This window comes from Parasteatoda tepidariorum, chromosome 5 (assembly GCF_982258835.1).
Source record: "Parasteatoda tepidariorum strain Cologne lab strain chromosome 5, Ptep-v5.0, whole genome shotgun sequence".
Lineage (NCBI taxonomy): Eukaryota > Metazoa > Arthropoda > Arachnida > Araneae > Theridiidae > Parasteatoda > Parasteatoda tepidariorum.
In genome coordinates, this window is record NC_141759.1 from 57,128,650 (window position 1) to 57,150,522 (window position 21,873).

A 21,873-nucleotide genomic window follows, 5' to 3' on the forward strand; every position below is an offset into this window, starting at 1 on the left:
GATTGATTTATTTGCATTTACAACCTCAGAAATAAAACTCTCACTTTTGACGATTCAGCAATCACTTCCCATCCTCTCAAATACATGACGAAAATGTTTCCTGAATTCGAAACCTCATCTTGGTGCATTGTGGGAGATAGTTAACAAGAATGACGAAGCTAGAATGAAGACTAGACTATCGAAAATAAGCAGTCCTAGGTGACGAAATAAGCCGTTTGTACTGTTCGATGATCAAGGAGTTAGCCTCATACCTGGAAGATCCCGGGTTCGAATCCCGCTTCGTGCATGGGTGTAATTTATCTCTCTGTTTTATTTGCCCTTCCTTTGTTATTGAGGCGATATCGATCCATTTACATATTGCCCGTAATAAAGGGATAATTAGAGTTCGTTAGGCACAAGAAAGTTTTTTTTAAAAATAGAATTACGAATTATTTTTTTTAATTTTGATGAAATTCGTTATCTTGAAGAAGTGTCGATAGTCATTTCATCATTTTGATGAAATTTTTGCTCGGAGCGTATACCAGGAAATGGTTTCGTCAAAACGAATTTTTTGTGATACTTGAGTTTCTAACTTTTACTGTGAAGTGATAATCAAATTCAAATTAAATTTGTAAATTCAAGAATTAGAAAGAAATTTATAAGATTCATTAGCACTTTAAATTAAAAATGAAATACTACGGATAATCTGTAGCAGTTGGTAGCTATGTTTTACACAACATACACTATATTTGCATCACTTAAAAAAACCATACATTTTTCTTTTCATTTTTTCCTATTTGTAAACCTTTACAAAGCGACTGTTAAGGTAATTGATTTTACTCTCATTGGTCGGAATTTTTAATTACAAAGAAAAATCTTAAGGAAGATAAGAAATTAGATTTTAGTAAACTTTTGGTCAGTTTTATGGTAAATTAGTTTGCTGGATAGTTGGTTTTAAATTTTTTGTGCATGAGCCAAAGAAGATTATATCGTGCTCAACTCTTGATCAAAATTAAAAGTAAAGTCTGATTTAAAAATTTTGGAAGTATTCAGCGTCATAAAGATATTCAATAAGATTTCTATTAGGATTGACTCCAATTAAAATCGATAATTCAGGATATTCACAGTTGAAATATCGTTGTCTCTTCATTTTAAAATTGAAACACTGGGTCAAAATGTGCTTTATAGTTAATGGCTCTCTGCAATTAAAGCAAACAGGCTCCAGTTTGCTTAGCAAAAGATGTATGGTAAATAAAGATCTTATTGTTTGTGTACATAACATGTTTTGTCATGAGCAAAAAGTGAAGAAATATTTTATAAATGCATCTTATAGAAAGTTTAAAATTAAAGCCTGGGATGTTTTTATGTTATAATCAAACATAATTGTAAATAACAACTAAGTATGATTAAATTATATTTTTTAACTACTTTTTATCGCATTTATAAGTTTTCTGTCTTCAAATTTACATATTTCTAAGTAAAAATCGAATTCTGTGTCATAATTTAAAGCTCCGGTGTCAGATAAGGTCATGTTAGTTTTCACTAACAATAAATAAACATAATTTTTTGATTCTCCATCTCAAGTGATAAACATTTTTATTTTTTGAGTGTAAGTAGATACTTTTATTTCATCTTTCACAAATTTGAGGTAAATTTTTTTCTTCTTTCTTCTCATATTTGTGACATAATAATCAAACTTCATTTTGTAGAAGGATTTTGGATGGAAATAAGCCAGCATTAACATTAAATGTAGACAAAAGTCTCAAAAATTTATCATGGTTAGCCCGATTGCAACATTATCACGATTCGTCTTTCAAAGGAAAGGTTCTCAATCCATTTTAGCATGTATGTAAGATTTTCAGTATAATGCGAATTTTACATTAACAAAGTTTGAATAAGAATACTTTAATGTTTCTCAAAAGCTAATTAGACGCTTTTAGAGCAAAATATATTTATTCAACTAATGGACATAACCGCCCCCCCCCCATTCACTGAAACTCGTGCGTGCTAAATGTATCGTAGTACATGTCAGCCTTAATTCCAGAATAGAACAAGGAACTAATTGCAGAACATTCATTTAACTGCAATTATTTCTTCTTATTACATTCAATGATAATTTTTCCTTTCACCCAAAAGAGTATCATTAGAGCCATAGTAAATTAACCCAATAAAAAACACTTCAAAATATTTCCAATTAAAATGAGAAAAGCACGTAATACCTAATTTTGAGTAAATTACTCGTCCTTTCAACAAAAATACTCACACAACTAAGGTAATTTATCAAATTAAATTACTCCAATACCAACTCAATTACTCTATTCCAATTGTTAAGATATCCATTTCGCTTTGCCCACACTCATCTAGTGCAAATTATCCTTCTTTTCTCATTATCGTCTGGAAAATTTCAAAACTGCTTTCATTGGGTTACTCAATAAAGCATGGAACTTCATTGCCCTTCGTCCGCAGAATTATGGATGGTGTGATGTCTGTTTCCATAGAAACGACATAGCTGATTGACTGTTACATCGCACCGAGGATGAGATCTTCTTTGTTCCAGTCGCGATTAGGCTGGGGAATTACTGAATGGAAGAAAGAAAAAATTGGTGTCCTAGTGCTCCTTTTAAGAGATCGCATTGTTCTTTTATTTGCCTGGAACTTTATTTTTAACTGAATATAAAAGTGATTAATGATACTGTTATTATGGGTAAAAGGGGGATCACTTTTGGATTTATTTTGCCATCATTCACTGTAGTAGAGAATGTTTAGTTAAAGATGTCAGCTTTTGAAACAGAATTAATATGCTTTCATACTTAAAATGTAAATAAATCGTCGATAAATGTACAGTAAAATAGCTTTGGTGTATCATTTTTTTATACCTGGGCATTAAGGAGCATTAATTAGTTTTAATAACCTACGGTTTATTTTAATATTTTCCGAAATTGAAGCCTATGTTCAATGATGATAGTGTAGTTATTAATAGAGGAAAGATTCCTTTTGGATTCAGATACCATGTTACATCAACTGCAACATTTATGATAGTTGGCATAGAACTGAAACGGCCAAAATAATATCTAAAATTTTCTGCAACTAACCCTTTGTTCAAAATATTCTAGACTTCCAACGATCTATGCAACTTTTTCTGATAATGTGCACAAGAATGAGGGAACAAAATCGTAGGAAACTTTTACTGAAATTGCTGTCAAAAATAAACATAAAGCTATATTTGTGTCTGAAGGCTTATATATCTCTATTTTGTTAAGATATTTTATTAAATATCGTTTGCATTCAATCATCGTTGGTGCCATTATTGTACTAAGCATTACATGTCCCACTATGCCTTAACTTCTTCGAGTCGGGCGAGTCATATATGCAATCTCAGGGTGTCGATAATCAGGGTAAAAAAAGATAAAACTGGTAGTCAAACTATTTTTTATAGCAGTTTATTTGTGGACGGGATAATAATAATTTGCTTTATTTAATTCACCACTACTTAGTTCGAATTAAAAATTGGATAGTTACACTTTTAACACACAAGGATGTGTTAGATTTAAAGTAAGAGCAAAAATAATTCTATCAAATTAGCTATTCCAAAACTTAAGCTACCGCTTTTTGTTTTTTACTTTTCTGATTCTGTACTAAAACATTTAGGACTTACACGTCCCGAAAAGGTTAAAAAAATCGTGACTTTGTTGTTTATTCAATTCAATAAAAATCATTTTTAACTATTTAATCAAATTTGTAATGCTTATATGCTTTACAAATTAAAGATTATTTCCCTTGAAGATTATTTTGAATTTATATTTAAGACAGGAACATAAGTTTGATGCAAAACTTTTGTATATTTAATGCTTAGGATTTTAAAGTACTATAGAAATAGAGAGTAGCGGTATTAAATCGCTCTTTCTGTAAGAAACAATGGAGGAAGAGATTAAACAGACCCAACATTTAAAAAAAAAGTTTAAAAAAATCGAACTATTTTTTTTTTGTTGCTGAAAATACTTCAATCACAATTATTAATTTTACAGTAGAAGTATCACATCACTGAGTATTTATTTAAATGAGTAGTTTGCTATACTCTTCAGTTCACAAGTTATAAATCTCTTTCTATTATCATTAAATAAGAGGAAGATAATCATTAGAAGAAAATGGAATTAATGTATGATAACTTTTTAAATACTGCAATAGTAAACCATAAACTAATTTATTTTCATTCATGAACAAGTTCCCGAGTTTGTTGAAAAGAGAAAAACTTATTCTATAAAACAGAAACCCATATAGTTTCATTCTCCGGAGTTCCTGTTATTATAACGCTCTATAGAGCAAATAAATGTCCTTGAACACTGAATGAAGGTTATTTAGCTATATTAGATTCCATGGACCAATAATGAGTCCTTATTCAGGGATATAATCCTTGGATCATCTTGTCATCTTTAAGTGCCAAAACTGCCAATCGAACACGGTCTGAAGGATGTAATCGTTGAGTAAATAACATCACTGCAAATAGAAGCAATTCCTAAATCCAGTTATTTAAGAAACATCATGGAAAATAAATTGACGTAAAGAATACATAGATGGTGTTTGCTTATTATGATTAAGGTTTTAGATGTTTAAGCTATATAAAAATGGTTTTATTTTACTAAAGAGTAATTTTATGATAATAGTCCATATATTTGATTTATTAATAAATATATCAGGCCCTCTTGTGCTTAATGCAACCAAACTCTTGTTTTTTTTTAATGAATAACACTCACAAAATAACAAACAGATGGCTGAGCTAACAAATAATTCGGACTGTTTTAAATTATGTAGCAGGGTCGTGCTTCGAAATTTTTCTTAAGAGCCTCAGTACTTAGGAGCAATTAAAAAATGTGGCTTCAATTGAACTAGATCAAAGCACCAATTGGGTATAATATGAAAAAAGCACAGCTACTTCCACTTACTAGGAATAACATTTACCTTTTAATTTAATTAATAAACTGAGTTTTAAATATGCTTACTAAATTCATAAACTTCGGTAAAACAACAATATAAATTATTTCCAAAGGAACTAGACTAATACAATTCCAACCTGGCGAGTAGCGACTTATAACAAAACACTTCGTTTGATGCTTTTACTTGTTGCTAGAAATCAGGTTCGTGGTTCGCAGAAAATGCTGTTTACTTGTTAAATTTAGTAGGAATAACACGATCTGTGACGTAGGCTGTAGTATACCCAATTGGAAGCCTCCACACGGTTTGTAGCGGCTTACTATATTTAAAGTAATATTATTGTTTAAAAACTGCAAAAAAACAAGAGACAACTTTTTGTAATCACATCTTCATTTTCCCCAGTTAAATCGATCACTTTTGAATGTTTACGTATATACTGGGAATCCCCGGCTGAAGTGTAAGTATAAGTCGTTTCGGCAACGCTTCGTGTTTTTATCGATAGATGTCACTATCACAGTGTGACGAGGTTACCAACCCGACAGGTTTTTTAGAGGTAGTCAGATCAGACTGTTATGAAGGTAAGCCAGTTCACGAAAGATTCATTTAATAGAAAACTTGTAAAAATAAGAAAGTGGTAGCAAATATATATCTAAAAATATGTTTAATTTATGAATATTATTATTTTGTATTATTTACTTGTTAACCACTACAGATTCAATTCTCAAATACATATGATACATTTCGCTTAGTTTCTTTTAAAATAGATTTTGGGTTCATGCGCACAGCTGGTTCACTTTTTAAACAGTCTGCTCAGACTGCATATCAAATACCATGTGGAAGCTTTCTGATGTAGGAGGTGATGACTCAGCCAAATAATTTTAATTTTACATTATTTTTTAACCCCATATAATTAATGAGACTCAAGATATCCACGCATAAATGGAAACCATATTCCAGTCAAGTGAGTTTGTGAGGTGATCCAAGCTTAGATTCTCAGATCTTACATATATTAGTTTAAACTGATTACATATGAGTAGTGGTCAAAATCAATGTAAAACAAATTTATTAGATAAAAGAAAAGTTATAAATCAAAAAGTTTATTACCCCCCTGAAACAATGAATGTTTAAAAAAATCGTTCTTTTAAATAAATGATTGGTTTTAGTCAAATTTACTTCTCATAAGATATTCTTTTTCGTCATAAAATTGTCTATAAATGACCATGGCCTAAGATAGAATAACTAGAGTTTCATTATTTTATATGTTTTTAGATTGTCTTGGTACTATCCCATATCAGGACACCTTTTCAAGACTTTACACAAACGTTAAAATTTTAAATCTTTTTAAATACCTCTGTGATTCTTTTGAAATTTGCAAATTCAACTAATGATTTACGTCTGTCACATGCACACTAGATATAATATTAATGAACATCATAGCAATTTCTATATACTAAATTTAATTTTAAAAAGAATGGCTGATGTTAGAAACCTTTCCGTAATGGCTGGTACACTTTAATGAATCACTATTATATGCTCTCAGCAGCTTTTTTCTATGCAGCTTATCTTATTATTTTAACCAAAGTTACCCTAAATTGGGCCCTTTCAGTTCAGTTCTTTTTTCCTTCATAAATTCACAGTCTTGTTGCAGCCTATAACTGTTTTCAAAATATTGCAGAAATAGCAAACTACGGAAGGACGTCGCTAATTAAGAAGGAATGAATTAAGCACATAAATCTCTATGCTTCATTGCTGCCTTAAAATCGCTGTTTAGCAAGTTCTGAGTCAGATAGAATAAAATGTTAGGGACTGTTTACAAACTAAACAAAGGAGGCCTCCATAACTGTGGGAGTCTATTGCAATCCCGATACAGCGAAATCTGGATCAGGTGGGATTCGCACCTATGTCGGAGGAATCAAGCGAGTTTATCACCTCAATTCCGCTGAATCGAAATTTAAAAACAAAAACAAAAAAATTCTTCTCTTTAAAAACGCTGAAGGTCTTTTGCCTAGATCACGTAACTTTCAACCTTTAACAAAGTATAACGGATATGAGTAGGGTTTTGCAGCATATGCATAATCATCTATAGTTCGGTCACCAGGGAACAAATGCCAACAATGTTATTAAGTTTCTAAAGTGTAATAAAGGGAGGAAAATTTAAAAAAAATCTCTATCAAAGACAGGAGGTAAGAAAAATAACAGAATCCGTCTATGTATTAAAGCGTGGAAAAGGAAGATTGTTGAAGAAGATTCTGATAAAAGAGAGATTGAAGATGATGGACCAGAGATATTATTAAAATATGAACTAAAGTTAGCCACACAAAGCTGTGGGGTTCCCTAGGAGATCCGTATAAAGGAAAAAAAATGTAAATGCAGTACAGGGCTTACATACAGCAATGAAGTTTGAAAGAGCCTTTCCACCGAGTGCTTTATTTGCCCTGAAATTCGATCTCGAGGCAGCTCATTGGACTCGCTATTTTTTACTTTCGTATTTTTTAGCAGTAAAGAAATAAGTACGTCTTTAAGACCATATTTTTTATAATATTGTGGTATTCTTTTTATAAAATATTAAATATCATTATTGTTTTCAAAGCTCTTTATTTTTTACTATTTCTCCATTCCGACAGTCGTAACTTATTAAATTGATTCTTAGTTTGAATGAAATGCTTAACTGAAAATTATGAATCTTGGGAGCTCAGTAAATTTCAATCCCGAAATCCCTTCAGAGCCAAAAACACGGCGGGATTGCATTCCGTAGCTGCGGGGTTTTGCCTTTCTTTCTTTTCTCAGAGATAGCGAGTTAGAGTCCCTACCGTAACGTTGACTGTACCTTTGTGCTATCCTTCTCTTATTTCAGCTATATGTTTTTCTAGGACGAGCATAAATTGCGCTAAAGGGGGAAAATGTGATATGAATAATGACCTTTGACCTCTTCCACACTTACGCACCTGGACAATACTTCAGGGAAGTGGAGCGCAGGGGGGATTTTGAATACTTGTTGTAACCTTACTTACTGGCGAAGTTCAGTTTTCTTACGGGCGTAAGTACGCCAAAATAAAGTCTTTACTTTCATAAAATCACTCTCAATATTTTTAGCCAATAAATTATGCAAAATATTTTTGTGTAAGTCATACTGTATTAAATTTAAAAGAAGCAAGTTTTAAAAAATAAATATTAATTTAAAGCGATATTAAATAAAAAATATTTCACTTAATTTTACATTTTATTATTCCCAGAATGTTATTATTATTTATTTAAATAATGAATATGATGAATCATGAATGTATTAATAGTCTACAGCAATTCTAACTGTAACCATTTTTAAAGAAGGAAATGTCTTAATAAGTACCTACCAAAATGTAACGAAAAAGGGTAAAAATGTTAACTGTGAATTTTAGTTGAATTTAATTTAAAATACAACAGATAAGCTTAAGTGTAAAATGAAAGGAAGGATAGATAAATCATGAAATGTAATAGTCCTGTTTTTTAAATAAACATCGTTTAACTTAAAGATATGTTAAAGAAAAAAAAAGAAAATTATTACAAGTTCTTTTAGAAAAAAAAAAGATTAAGTAAAATAAGCAAAATTTTGAGAAATGAGCACAAAAATAGAAAAAGGCTTTTAATACTAAAATACAAAACTGTACGAAGTAATGATGTGATGTTTGCTTTAAAATTTTGATGAATTCAACTTGACGACTCACTTTGGAAACATGAGCTCAGATAGAAATTACTTCTAACTTTAAATAATATACAAGAATTGATTTTGTGATTACAAAATATTATTAAATTCGCTTTTGGGAAAGCTAAACTTTAATTCTTTAGAACAAATTCAAGAACTGAATGAATGCGCAAAATGCATATTTTATATCCAAATATAAATTATATGTTTTCTACCATTTAGTTTTGAAATGGTAGAAACTGTATTGGAATGAAACAATCGTTTTTGTTAACTTTTTACGTAGTCACAAATTAGATTTTAATATAAATTACAATATACAATTTAAAAATATTATACAAGTTTAAAAAAAAAATAAAAATACTAATAAATAAATAAATAATATTAATAATAATAACTTTAAAGAAATAGCATATTTAAATATTTAGTCATTATTCTCAAAGTAAATTTGTACTCTGACTATTGAAAAATTCGTGTCCATGAGTTTAGTGTGAGGCAATAATATGTTTTGTGGCCAAAATTCACAAATGCACATAAAGAAAAAAATAATAAGAGAGATAAAAATTTCTCTCTCTCCTTTGTTTTCAATTTTCTACAAAATAAAGTAGCAAAATGGAGCAAAAATACATATTATAAGCATTAAATTTTCTTGGTACTTTTTTTTTTTAAATCATGTAACCGCTAAAACAGTAAGAAGCTATTTACTTAATTTAATCAAATATTTCCTATCTTTCTCTTTACATCTTTAATTCCTTGCATGGATTTTTGCTATCTCAAAATGAAACTTTTGTAAAGTCACTAAAAAAACCTTCAAGTTTTCTTGATTCGATATGCTGCTAATTTTGAAAACAGTTGATACCTTTTTAACTCATGGCTATGCACCGGTGTTTTACAAAAGTAACGTGTGTCAGTGAAATTGGATTAATCGAAGTAGTCTTGTTTGTTGCACAGTCTTGTCAAATTTGAATACTGATTAACACAAATGAATCACAAAACTAACATAAAAAAGTCACAAGAGAGGAAGGAGAAATGCACTAAAAAGGCACTGGTAAAGAAGAACTGGTTAGTAAAGTTCTCGTAAAAAACATAACATTAGCTATGTAAATTTAAAGACTGATTCGATGTGATCTAACATTTTCAAAATAAAGAAAACATTGCAAAAGTTAGAAAGTACTTATATTTTAAAATATAATTAGTCAAAAAAATATTATTTGTACAATAATAGATCCGTAGGTGGAGAGAAAAATCAAAACAGAGGCCTGCATGGAACAGAATTGTGAAACAAGCTAGGGTTTGCAAAGGGCTGTAGAGCTATAGAAGGAGAAGAAATCCCTATACAATAAGTGTACTTATCGATGTTTAGAAAATTTTTAGAGCTGATGAAGAGTGAGTCTGTCAAACAGCATGAAGTGAGGACAGTTCCTATCCGTTAACTTTAAATTAATCCTTATGCATTTATTAAATTTTTAAAAAATAAATCTAATATCTTTCAAATACTAACATTTCTTTCAATGTTTAATTAAATTAAATGTTGATGCATCATCCTGAATTCTACCGACAGTTAAATCCCTATAATTATTTTCAAGGTAATATTTCCTAGTGGTTCCTTTTGGTGTTTTTTTCTTTTTTTTTTAAATTTTTTTTTGTTTCTTTCAACCATCAAATGAGAGACCCCATACGCAATTTTACAATCTTTTGAGTTTCATCACTATGTAACGCAAATGCAGACCAGTGCAATAAAAAAAACCCAGCACGAATGCTATTGTCCCAATGTTTGATCCAAGAGTTCTCTTGTCTTTTAGGTTTCGATCAAAATTTCGAAACTACGGAGTTAAACATTAAAGTTGTAAATCCAAAATAAAGTTAGTTTTTTTTGTGTGTGTGTGTGTGGCGTGTTTTAAATTTTGCTGCCTTTACTATCACTTCATTATCCCGTGTCTTTTTTTAAAGGACATTGCTTGACCTTTAGTTGCCAGTCTTACTGCTACAGGCAAAGTTTTCTGAAGGTCAAGCATTGTCCAAGACACAGTAAAGGGGTCCAATTATCATTTCCTAAATTTGGAACAGGGCCAAAAAGGAAACGAGCCATTTACAACATTTCTATGGTTTTGGTGGCTGATTGTTATTTTTGTTGAACCCGATTTTACGAAAGCAGTTTGAAATGGAAAAAATATATAGCGAAAATGGTAAAGTTCTTATTCTGCACCAGAATTATCGCTATAGGTTCGCCTATGCTCATAAATCTTCGGGAGAAGAACTTTGGCGATGCGTAAATAAGAATTGCAACGCTAAGTTATATGCTTTCGGAAATGGAGCAACTTTTTCGAGAGTACGAAGTGATCATAACCATGATCCTTTGACTGAGCGTGTGTTGCAGAGAAAGATTCTGTCAAACCATATTAAAATGGAAAGTAAAAAAATTCACGAAAAGCCTGCCAAGCTAATTTTTTCGGCCATGGAGACACTGCCAAGTGCTGCTGACGTCCTAACAAGATGTGATTTAAAATTAATAAGAAATAACATTACTAACTCCAGATTATCAGTATTGCCAAAAATGCCAAAAGACTTACTAGAAACACAAGATATTCTGGAGAAAATAAATGCTAGCACAGTTAAAGGAGAAACATTTTTATTGAAAAACGTGAAAGATGCAGGTATAGTTATGTTTTCCTGCCTTTCAAATCTGCAATGCATGTGCAAATGTGAAATAATACTCGTGGATGGAACTTTTGATACAGCACCGAAATTTTTTATTCAAATGTTTACTGTCCACGGGTATTACAAAGAGAATTACATACCCTTTGTGTTTTGCTTACTAAAAGACAAACGAAAGGACAGTTATGCCCACACGTTCAAGTGCTTAGTGTCTGAGTGTGATAAAAGAGGTTTACGATTTTCTCCCAAAACCATCGTTTCTGACTTTGAGAGAGGGATACAGGAAAGCATCAGAGACACTTTTCCTGGAACTAAAATTATCGGCTGTCGCTTTCATTTAGCTCAGGCATGGTAAGTGTATATTTATTTATTTATTTTACATTATATACATTAATTTCAAAGTTTGTCCAATACGCTTAAAATGAGCCGCGATGACTCCGGGGATAGAGCGTTTTCCTTCCATTAAGGCGAACCGGGTTCGAATCCCAGCGGATACGAATTCCGCATCCGGTTTGCACTGACCACAGCGCTGACGTGAAATATCCTCAGTGGTAGACGGATCAGGGGTTAGAGTCCCCTTGCCTTCAGGCTAACCGAGGAAGGTTCTCGTGGTCTTCCTCTCTATGTAACGCAAATGCGTGTTAGCTCCATCAAAACGTCCTCCACGAAGGCAAATCTCTCCCAATATTCGATCCAGGAGTTCCCTTGTCTTCTGGATTGGCTTCAAAATTTCAAGGCTACGGAGTTGAACATTAATAGTCGTAAACCCAAAAATTGGGTCGGCTGTTCAACGACGGTTATAAAATACCTTTAAAATATGCCCAATAAATTAATGTGCAAAACAATTAATAAACTAATTAATAACATAATTGTGAATGAGTTAGGAAAAATATATTTTTTCATATAATTAAGGAGGAAGAACACTAATGCTTCATTATTTCATATCAATCGGATTTTAGTTTAATTTACATTGATTTTAAATGATTTTAAAATCAAACATATTAATACCATATATCGATATCAATCATACATTGCATAACTTCTGTTTACAGTTTGCATAAGCTTTTGTTTACTTTGCATTTTTACTAAAACTTTGAATATTCGAGAAAAGTCAGGATGACTGTGTTCAACAAAAATACCCTAATAGCAAAAATATGAGTATGGCTAATATATTAAATAGTTTATTTTCCCATTTATTCTGATATTAACCTATATTAGTATATTTCAGTAATTTTTAAGTGAAAATACTAAGTGCAAAAGCTAAAGCAACGCAATGTATGGCATAAAGAAGTTAATTAAACAAATGGTTATAAACTTTTACTCTGATTTTCACCACCCAGTTTACTTATGACTTTGTTGAAAAAACCAGAGGTAGATTTCGTGTTTTTTTTATTTTTTTAAATAAATAAATAATATAAATATCCCAAAAATCGTAGAAAAATTACATTCCTCGATAAAATAAGCAATGAAAATGAGATATCGTTATGATATATATGATAAATTGTAGTGCACAACAAACCCTAAGTAGCATTTTAAGTCTTGAAAATACTGATTTGTCGAACTGTTTAATTTTAATGAGCTTCAAATTGCAAAAATCATAATAAACACTTGTCCCTTCTTCATATTTAGCACACATTAAAACTTTTAAAATGAATTATTGTTATTTCAATGTAGTATTAAGTTTAAAACATCTACTTAAAAATAATTTAGTGCATGCTCTTTAATTTGTAATTGCATTTTTTAACATTGCGCTTTTTTTATTTGTTTATTATTTATTTCAAATTTATAATACTACAAGAGTGATCTTTTTCAGGTGGAGAAAAATACAACAATTAGGTCTTAGTAGGCACTACAAAGAGCGAGATTCTCCGACTGGAAGATGGTTGCGCTATTGTTTTGGTCTTACATATTTAAGCCCAGAAGATGTCGAAGTGGCATTTTTTTTATTAATTGGGAATCAGACTTCAGAAGTGATGGAATTTGCTGATTATTTAGCAAAAAACTACATCGACGTAGATGAAAACACGCCGTATCCTCCTTCCATGTGGGCAGCTGACTCTTCTTATCTGTGGCGAACAACTAATTCTTGTGAGAGTTTTCACAGCAGGTTTAGTTCATTTTTTGGAGCAACAAACCCTAACATCTTTATTTTTGTCAAAAACCTTAATTTAATACAAAGTGATACCTATATTAGAATAAACACTGCCGGGGCTAGTGGACCTCGAAAAATAACAAAAAAAGAACTGTTTATTAACGAAAAAATTGCCGAGTTTAAAAACGGAAAAATAGGATATTTTGATTTTTTAAATGTAGTGTCATATAAAACAAAAACAATTTAAAGAAAAATTTGAACAACAATAGTTAAAATATATTAAAGTTAAAAAAAATTTTGAAGAAAAATTTGAACAAAAGTAGTTAAAATATATTAAAGTAATAAACTAAGGTTCTATTGATTCTACTTGAAATAAAGCATTTGCCTTAAAAACAAAATAGATATTTTTTTAATAAATATTAATTATTTGAATTTTTTGAAGAAGATAAAGTTTTCAGAATTTTTTAATACCATTCTGTGAATCATTTTAAAATCAGTAAATTATTTAATTTCTATAATGCCATTGCTATTTCATATTATAATTGTAACTTGAAAACTTATATATATTTTGTATTTTTTTATATTTTTAAAATATTATTATTTATTCGTTTTTTGTTTCTCCAAAAAGTAAGAATAGTTATATAAAAAAAAAACAACTTTGTCAAAATACTCACGAATACAAATATGTCAATATGTTTGTTTTTACGTTTTTACTAGTATTTGTATATATTATTTGTTTTAACATGTCTGTATTTATTTTGTATATATTATTTGTTTTTACAGGTCTGTATTTATTTTGTATATATTTTTGTTATCTCTTTAATCTCTCTTTTTTTTCCTTAATAAATGTTATTTGGATATTATTTAGTAGTCATTTTCAAAATTATCAAAGCACTACACATTAGTTTTCAGAATCAGAATTTTCATCAAAAATACTTAACTGTCATTAAATATAATTTTTATTTAATATCACTTAAATTTTTGACTGAAAATAATTTTATTTTCTTCTTTATTAATCTAGTTAATTGTCTTAAAATACATTTTACTTGTATACACATTGATTTTAAATTATATTTCTATCAATCAAAAGTAATTTTTATTTTGTTTTGCCTTTTCATTTACAAATTATATTTTTCGCAATTTAAATTTTATATATATATATATATATATTATATATAATTTAAATTTTCATTTCAATATTAAACATTTCATTTGATTTTTAAGAATTTAAAATAAAGGAAAGAAAGCGTTATAAATAAATACCAAAAACTTTCTTTGAATTAAATTTCGTTAAACTCACATGTCTCAATTCCATTCAATGTTCGCTAATAAAAGTTACGAAGAATCATTGTAATCCAACGAAACCATTAAAGCAAAACTTAATGTAAGTGATCAATGTTAGTCAATGATTGTGTTAGGTTTGGATAATGATAATTTTCAAATTTCATAAACAGAATCTATTTCTAAATCGCCTCTAAGGTATTTTTCTATTAGCCCTTGGAAGAGTAGAACTGACTTGTTAACGGCATTATGGCTATTATTCTTTAATGTCTTTTAATTTTTTTTTAAATAAAAAATTCCATTATCTTAGCCCAGGAATAAATTTATAAAATAAAAAGATGTACAGAACGTTTTATTCTGAATAACTTTTGATCTTAAAATCGAAAAATTCTGAACTAAGATGCAATATTCCTAACATAACGAAAGATATTCTATATAACAGTGAAGATGATAATTTAAGTTTCAAAACTGCACACAAACATGACAAGTACGATAAATTTGGAACAGTTTTGAACAATTTTAGTACTATTTTAATATGTTTTATCTCGCTTTTAGAACAAATTATTATAAACCAATAATTCTCTGCATTTATTAATAAAATTCACTCATTCGAGGATGAAATCTTATAAAAAAAATAATAAATACGCAAATAAAATAAATAAATAAAAAAATTTTTTTTAAATATTTTTACATTTTAATAAGATGATGATATCGTATGTGGCAAAGATACAATTTTAATAATTTCAATCTTAGTATTTGTCCATTAAAAATTACACATTTTTATACATTCTAAAATGTATGCTTTGCAATGAAAAACTTTAAAAAATACTTTCACCATAAACTTATTTTAGAGTAAATAGGCGCAAACCACTTTGGGGAAATCCTAAAAATTAAAAAATAATATTTAGCGGTTCACATCTTTAATATGTCTTCTAATTAAACGAATGAAACCAAAACTTATCAGCTATTTCCACATAAAGAAGGATGTCCAATTCTGCCCCATTTAAACATATTTATTTAACATTTATCAATATAATATTTATTTATTATATGTGCTTGGAAGAAAAACATTGATTCTAAATTATGAAAATAAGCTTATGTTAACAATCGGAAGAATGAGAAAAAAAAAAGAGAGGAACTAGAGAATATTGAGAAAGAATATCTTTTGGCGAAAAACAGCCAAATTTGTAGCTACCCTTTTAAACTAGTCCCTTTGAAATGTACTTCCTACTTTCTTTCCCCTCCCGTGACGAATTTTGGTAAGGAGGAGGGTTCGATAATTGATGTCACTGATTGAAGGGGGTAGAAAATTTTGCGCAGTTCAGGTCGACCCGTTTTTCTACTAATAATGATTTATAAGCTATTCTTTGTATTGATGTCTCACAGTGGACAGATTGCAAGACACAACTCCGCATAACACCGAAATCAAGCGGATGGATGTGGATGTTGTACATTTACGTCGCACTAGAGCTGCACAATGGGCTATTGGCGACGGTCTGGGAAACATCCCGGAGGATGATCCGAAGACATGCCATCACAATTTTGATCCTCTGCGGAGGGGATGGCACCCCCGCTTCAGTAGCCCGGCGACCTGCGCGTGAAGTCGAGCACTTTACGGTAGCACAGTTTAACGAGGACCCATACCGCGCACCCTCGGTCCCTAAGCAGACTGATCCAAGTGGTCACCCACCCGCACACTGACCGTAGCCAATGATGCTTGACTTCGGTGATCTGCTGGGAACCGTGTCTTAACGATCAGTCCACTGCGGGACCACCGAAATCAAGCATCTCTGTTTGGGGTCTGTGTGCGGATGAGTGAACCCTTTGATTAGGCTGCGAATGGACAGAGAATGTGCGGTATTGGCACTCGTTAAATTCTACCGTAAAGTGTTCGAATTTATGCTCAGGTCGTAGGGTTACCAAAGTGGGGGAGCTAACCCCTCCACAGAGAAACAAAATTGTGATCGAGCGTCTTCAGATCATCCTTAGAGATGTTTCCCAGACCATCGTTCATAGCCCATTGTGCAGATCTATTGTGATGTGAATAAACAACTACAACTACTATATATTTTTTATTTTATTGTTACATAATCAAGCTTGTGTGGGATAACCTAGTTGACAGGGCATTTGCTCCATGTCTGAGTTGTCGTGAGTTCAATCCCCACCGTCTAAAGATTCCCTGTGAAAAAAATGGTGACTGGCGCATGCTAAATCTGTCGGGGTCACAATGTCCTCCAGGTTACCATAATAAATCAATAACTCTGGGGAGTACTGGAACTGAGATTGATCGTGCTCTGGTTCAGATCAAAATTACGATTAAATTGGATGGATGTTTTATAACCGTCGTTGAACAGCCCACCCAATTTTATGGGTTTACGACTACTAATGTTCAACTTCGTATCCTTGTAATTTTGAGCCCAATCCAGAAGACAAGGAAACTTCTGGATAGAGTATTGGGAGAAATTTGCCTTCGTGGAGGACTTTTGTTGAAGGAGCTAACCCACATTTGCGCTACATGGACAGACCACGAGAACCTCCCACGGTTAGCTTGACGGCAAGTGGACTCTAACCCATGATCCGTCTACCACTGAGGACATTTCACGTCAGTAGTGTGGTTGGTGCTAGCCGGATGCGGAATTCGTATCGACTGGGATTCGAACCCGGCTCGCCTCATTGGAAAGCGAACGCTCTATCCTCTGAGCCATTGCGGCTCAAATTTGGATGGATGTTGTGTGAATGTGTCCTTTCTATAAAACGGGATGTGACGCATATCCAGATCATCCTCAGGGACGTTTCCCAGACCGTCGCCAATAGCCCACTGTGCAGCTCTAGTGCGATATAAATAAAAATACTGCACCGTGTGCTCATTACAAATATGGTTTAAAAGCTCTTGTCAATTTAAGAAAACAGATAGTGAAAGTATTATAAGGACATCACGAAAATGTATGTTGAGTTAAAGGAGGGTTTGAACCCGCTACCTCCTCCCTAAAGAACGTTTGGGGAAACGGTGAGTTAACTGAGCCAGGGTTGTTTTGATAAATAGGTGAATAAGTAAATAAAACTACTAAGTAAACATTAGATACAATCGTAAGCTGAATCTTACTGTGTTTTGCTTAAACCAAATATTGGTTAGGGGCCTCTCTGGACGAGCGGTATTGCCCTCCAAACGCTCTGTAGTGTGGAGGTTGTGGGTTTGAATCCCACTGTAACTCTGGATGCATATTTGTACAGTCCTTCTCAGAATTGTACTCTATGTATTTCAACCTGACAAAGGCTTATAAGTCGTACGTATGTAATTGGGCTCACAAGCCTGCATGCATGTGTGCCACTAATTAATAAAAGAGATAATGTTTATTTCATTTAAAATGTGTCCACAAAATTAGCTTATCATGCGAGAAAAGGCTGTACTACTTGGTGCTGTCTCTCCTATTGTGCTCTCTGTCCTCTTCTACTTGACGAAGGTTTATAAGCCTATTCTGAGCACACAAGCCTGAAAATTTATGTAATTGCAATAATCAATAACTTATGGGGCCTCCCTGGCCGAGTGGTATCGCCGGTCCAAACGCTCTGTTAAGCGTGGAGGTAGCGGGTTCGAATCCCGCCGTAACCCTGGATGTATTCTTTGTGATGTCTTTCTCTGAATTGTTCTATCTGTATTTTCTACTTGACAATGACTTATAAGCCTATATATTGAGCACACAAGTCAGCAAATGCATGTAATTTCAATAAATCAATCAATCAATAACTTATCATGCAGCATTGAAATTAAGTTGAGAAAGTAAACAGTGAATAAACAAATAAATTTTTGGGGACTGTTTTAATCCCCAATTCTACAAAAATGCCATTTTTGCTCATATATTCAGCTAGATTTTTTGAAGATTTAATATCAAGATTCAATACATAAGGTAATAGTTTTAAATTTTCGTTTAAATTGAAAAGAATAAAATTAAATGAAATTAATTAGAATGCTCAAGTTTATGTAACAATTTTTTGTGGTCGTATTACTGTTATTATCATATCATGATATTGTAAAAGTATTGATCTCATTTTCTTGATTTAGTTCATCATTTTTACAACAGAAAAAAAGCGAAATTGAAATGAGTTTTAATTAAGGATACAGATTTTATATTTTTCTAAAAGTAAATTGAATGTTAGCAATCATAAAAAAATTTGAAGAATTTAATAAGAGTTCGTATTCAATTCAAATTACATTTTTAAAAAACTACATTTAATTGAAAATGCTTTATAGAAGTACTTACTTTTCATTTCTAAGTGATATTAATTATTAAAAATTGGAAATGAAATAAATGTTTATTTCATAAAAAAAATTTATAAAAATGTCAAATACGCTAACTAAACAGTCTTAATTTGCTCATCTAACTTGGTTGTATTTATCTTTCAAAGACTAAAATTTCTGATCTAATATACAATTGTGTATTTTTTTTAACTAAATAAAAATATACTTAACATTGTAAATGAGTTATCATTAGAATAAAGCATTTATTTTACTAATAATTAACATTAAGTTTTTAAGCCCGTGAGACATTTTAAGAATTTATGTGTATTCGAATTAAATTTGCAGAAAGTTTCGCATATTACATAAACGCCGTTGCTTAATTAATAACTTTATTTCTCCCAGTTGTAAAATTTTAATTAAATATCGGCGTTAATATGGTTTGTAAAAAAGAAAGAGAAAAAACTTAGAGGTAATAAAGATTATCTAACGATGAAAAACCTCCGGATAATTCTTCAATTTTTAAAAAAAAACTGCATTTTCTTTCCTATTTTCAATCTCTTTGCATTTTAAAATCGTTTTGTTTTTAAAAAAATACTTTTAACTTTATACTAAGCATTTTCTTTCAGAATTTTAAATTAAGTATTAGCGCGTATCAAAATGATCTAGATAAAGCCATATTAGATTAATAATGCTATTCACTTAATCTATTCCAATTAATCAATTAATTTCAATAAAAAAATTTATTTTTAAATGCTTGTACTAACTTTGCATACAGTAATTAATAAGTTAGCTTGCATTTACACGGTGCTTGAAAATGAAAAAAGGAAAAATGAAGGGTTTAGAGTTTCATAATTACTCAACATTTTAAATGATTTTTAATACTTTGTATTTAAACTGAATTTAAACAATGTAAAAAAATTAAAATTTTCAATGTTTGGTTCGATAATTAAAATTTTGTGCTTTAATCCTTTAAATTTACAATGAGTAAAAAAAAAAAATAGATCACCCTAAATAACTTTTGATCTAATGATCTCATTTTCACGTTTAAGGACTCAATCTTAATAGCTCGAGAGGGTGATGTTAAATAGGCTAATTAATTAGTGCAGTCGATATTTTAAATTACAAAATCAGACACAAGAACGTACTTTCTCTGAATAACAATACCTCTGTTACGATTGGTTCGGATTTTTGACACCAAAAATATATGGGGTAGCCGTAATCTGGGAAATATGGTCCCCATAGTTCTGTCGGGAGAGTGATTACAAATTTGGAAACTTAATGCTAATTTTATTCTTTGCTTATTTAGGCATATCTTGAGAACTGTTTAAAGCGAACTGAAAACTTTTTGCTCACACTTATAAAATTCGTTTGTTTAAAGAAAGGCCCATGCAATAAAGAACTTTTAGTAAATATTTTATATAATAATGGTCGAAAAGGTACGCAAAGGTATTATAAGATATAACATTTTTTTGATAATTTAAAAGAGTGTACTTTTACATGGCAAAGTACAAATTTGGACAAAAACTATCGAATAATACTGAAAAATTAAAATTCGCCCTGAGATATCTAATTTTAAAAGATTCGTATTTTAAAAATCTGATTTCAGCGATCAACTGATTTTGTTCAAAATTTCTATTTTGCCATGTAAAATTACTATATTTAAAATGATGCAACAAATTTGTATACTATACAATTTGAACTTTCCTCCACTGTTAGTAAGTAAAAAATAAAATAATAATAAATATTTACTAAAAGTTATTTTCGCACAAATTGGACAAACGAATTTTATAATTGTGTGCAAAATTTTTCAATTCACTTGAAAATTTTTCAAGATATGGCAAAATTCGCAAGTAAAATTAATATTTAAGGGTCCAAACTTCACACAGCCTGACCAAACTATTGTTCCCAAATTGAGGCTACTCCCTATACTTTGGGGGTCATATATCCGAACACATCTAAAAAACGGCATGTTTATTCAGAAAAAGTATGTCTTTCTTTTAGATTTCGTAACTTTAAATATCGTATGCACTAACTAATTAGCATATTTGAGGTCCCCTCCTAAAGCCATTAATGAGTCCTAGAACGTGAAGATCCGATCATAAAATCAAAACTTATTCACGGTGGTAAACTTGAAAATGACCACTCGCCACCCTCCAAATGGCGAGTCAACAGTTTTATTGTTGACTCGCCATTGCGGTGGTTTAAATTAAATAATCAACCGGTCATTTTTTCCCATTGTTTCAATTGTTTAGTGATAAAAACACATCAATAAGTGATAAAAACACATCATTTAAATTAATTTAGTGATAAAAACACATCAATTAAAAAGTCAAATGTCTCCATTCAAACTTTTTATCTTTCAGAATCCATCAATTTGTAGTAGAAAGATTCATGTAGAAGGAAATTTCTTTAACAATTTACATATTTCAAGGCTTTCATGTACCTTAAATGGCACTGAACCTTAAAAAAACATCAGTGTTGAATATAGCGGGTAGTGGCTCTGAACCTTAAAAAAACATCAGTGTTGAATATAGCGGGTAGTGGCTCTGAACCTTAAAAAAACATCAGTGTTGAATATACCGGGCAGTGGCTCTGAACCTTAAAAAATATCAGTGTTGAATATACCGGGCAGTGGCACTGAACCTTAAAAAACATCAGTGTTGAATATACCGGGCAGTGGCACTGAACCTTAAAAAAACATCAGTGTTGAATATACCGGGCAGTGGCACTGAACCTTAAAAAAACATCAGTGTTGAATATACCGGGTAGTGGCTCTGAAATAGTTAACTTTGGACATTTACCAAAGCGATTATGAGATTGTCAACAACCACCAATTTTGGTCATTCACAGTAACATATACATTACACGTTCACGCCGGGGTGACCCACCGGTGGGTCACGCTAGATTTTCTCATCTTCGCAGTGCCCCGGAGTAAAAACTGGTAACAATAAATTTCATTTTTTAGTTTTTTTTCCGAGAATAATAAAAATCCATAACTACCAATTGTTTTTAACGGATACAATT

At 31.0% G+C, this 21,873-nt stretch overlaps 2 protein-coding genes across 3 annotated transcripts in view; both read left to right on the plus strand.

Moving 5' to 3' along the window:
- Positions 1 to 21,873, plus strand: part of LOC107436813 (sodium/potassium/calcium exchanger 4) — a 185,897-nt gene that overhangs the window by 82,797 nt on the left and 81,227 nt on the right. The window contains exon 1 of one of the 2 annotated variants that reach the window (XM_087163992.1): positions 18,381 to 18,517. The exons of the other annotated variant lie outside the window; for it this stretch is intronic. The gene's annotated coding sequence lies outside the window, so the exon portion shown is untranslated. Of the gene's footprint in view, positions 1 to 18,380; positions 18,518 to 21,873 lie in introns of those variants that run through there. 2 annotated transcript variants of the gene reach the window in all.
- On the plus strand, positions 8,124 to 13,858 carry LOC147809366 (uncharacterized). The gene is made up of 2 exons (XM_087163980.1): positions 8,124 to 11,590; positions 13,053 to 13,858. The coding sequence occupies exons 1-2, from the start codon at positions 10,746 to 10,748 to the stop codon at positions 13,576 to 13,578; spliced, it is 1,371 nt and encodes a 456-aa protein (XP_087020106.1). The 5' UTR covers positions 8,124 to 10,745; the 3' UTR covers positions 13,579 to 13,858.

Bases quoted from the DNA above. Each gene is read 5' to 3' on its own strand.
- LOC147809366 (XM_087163980.1), top strand. From the start codon at position 10,746: ATGGAAAAAATATATAGCGAAAATGGTAAAGTTCTTATTCTGCACCAG. The intron at 11,591-13,052 runs GTAAGTGTATAT...GATCTTTTTCAG, and splicing joins TTTCATTTAGCTCAGGCATG to GTGGAGAAAAATACAACAAT.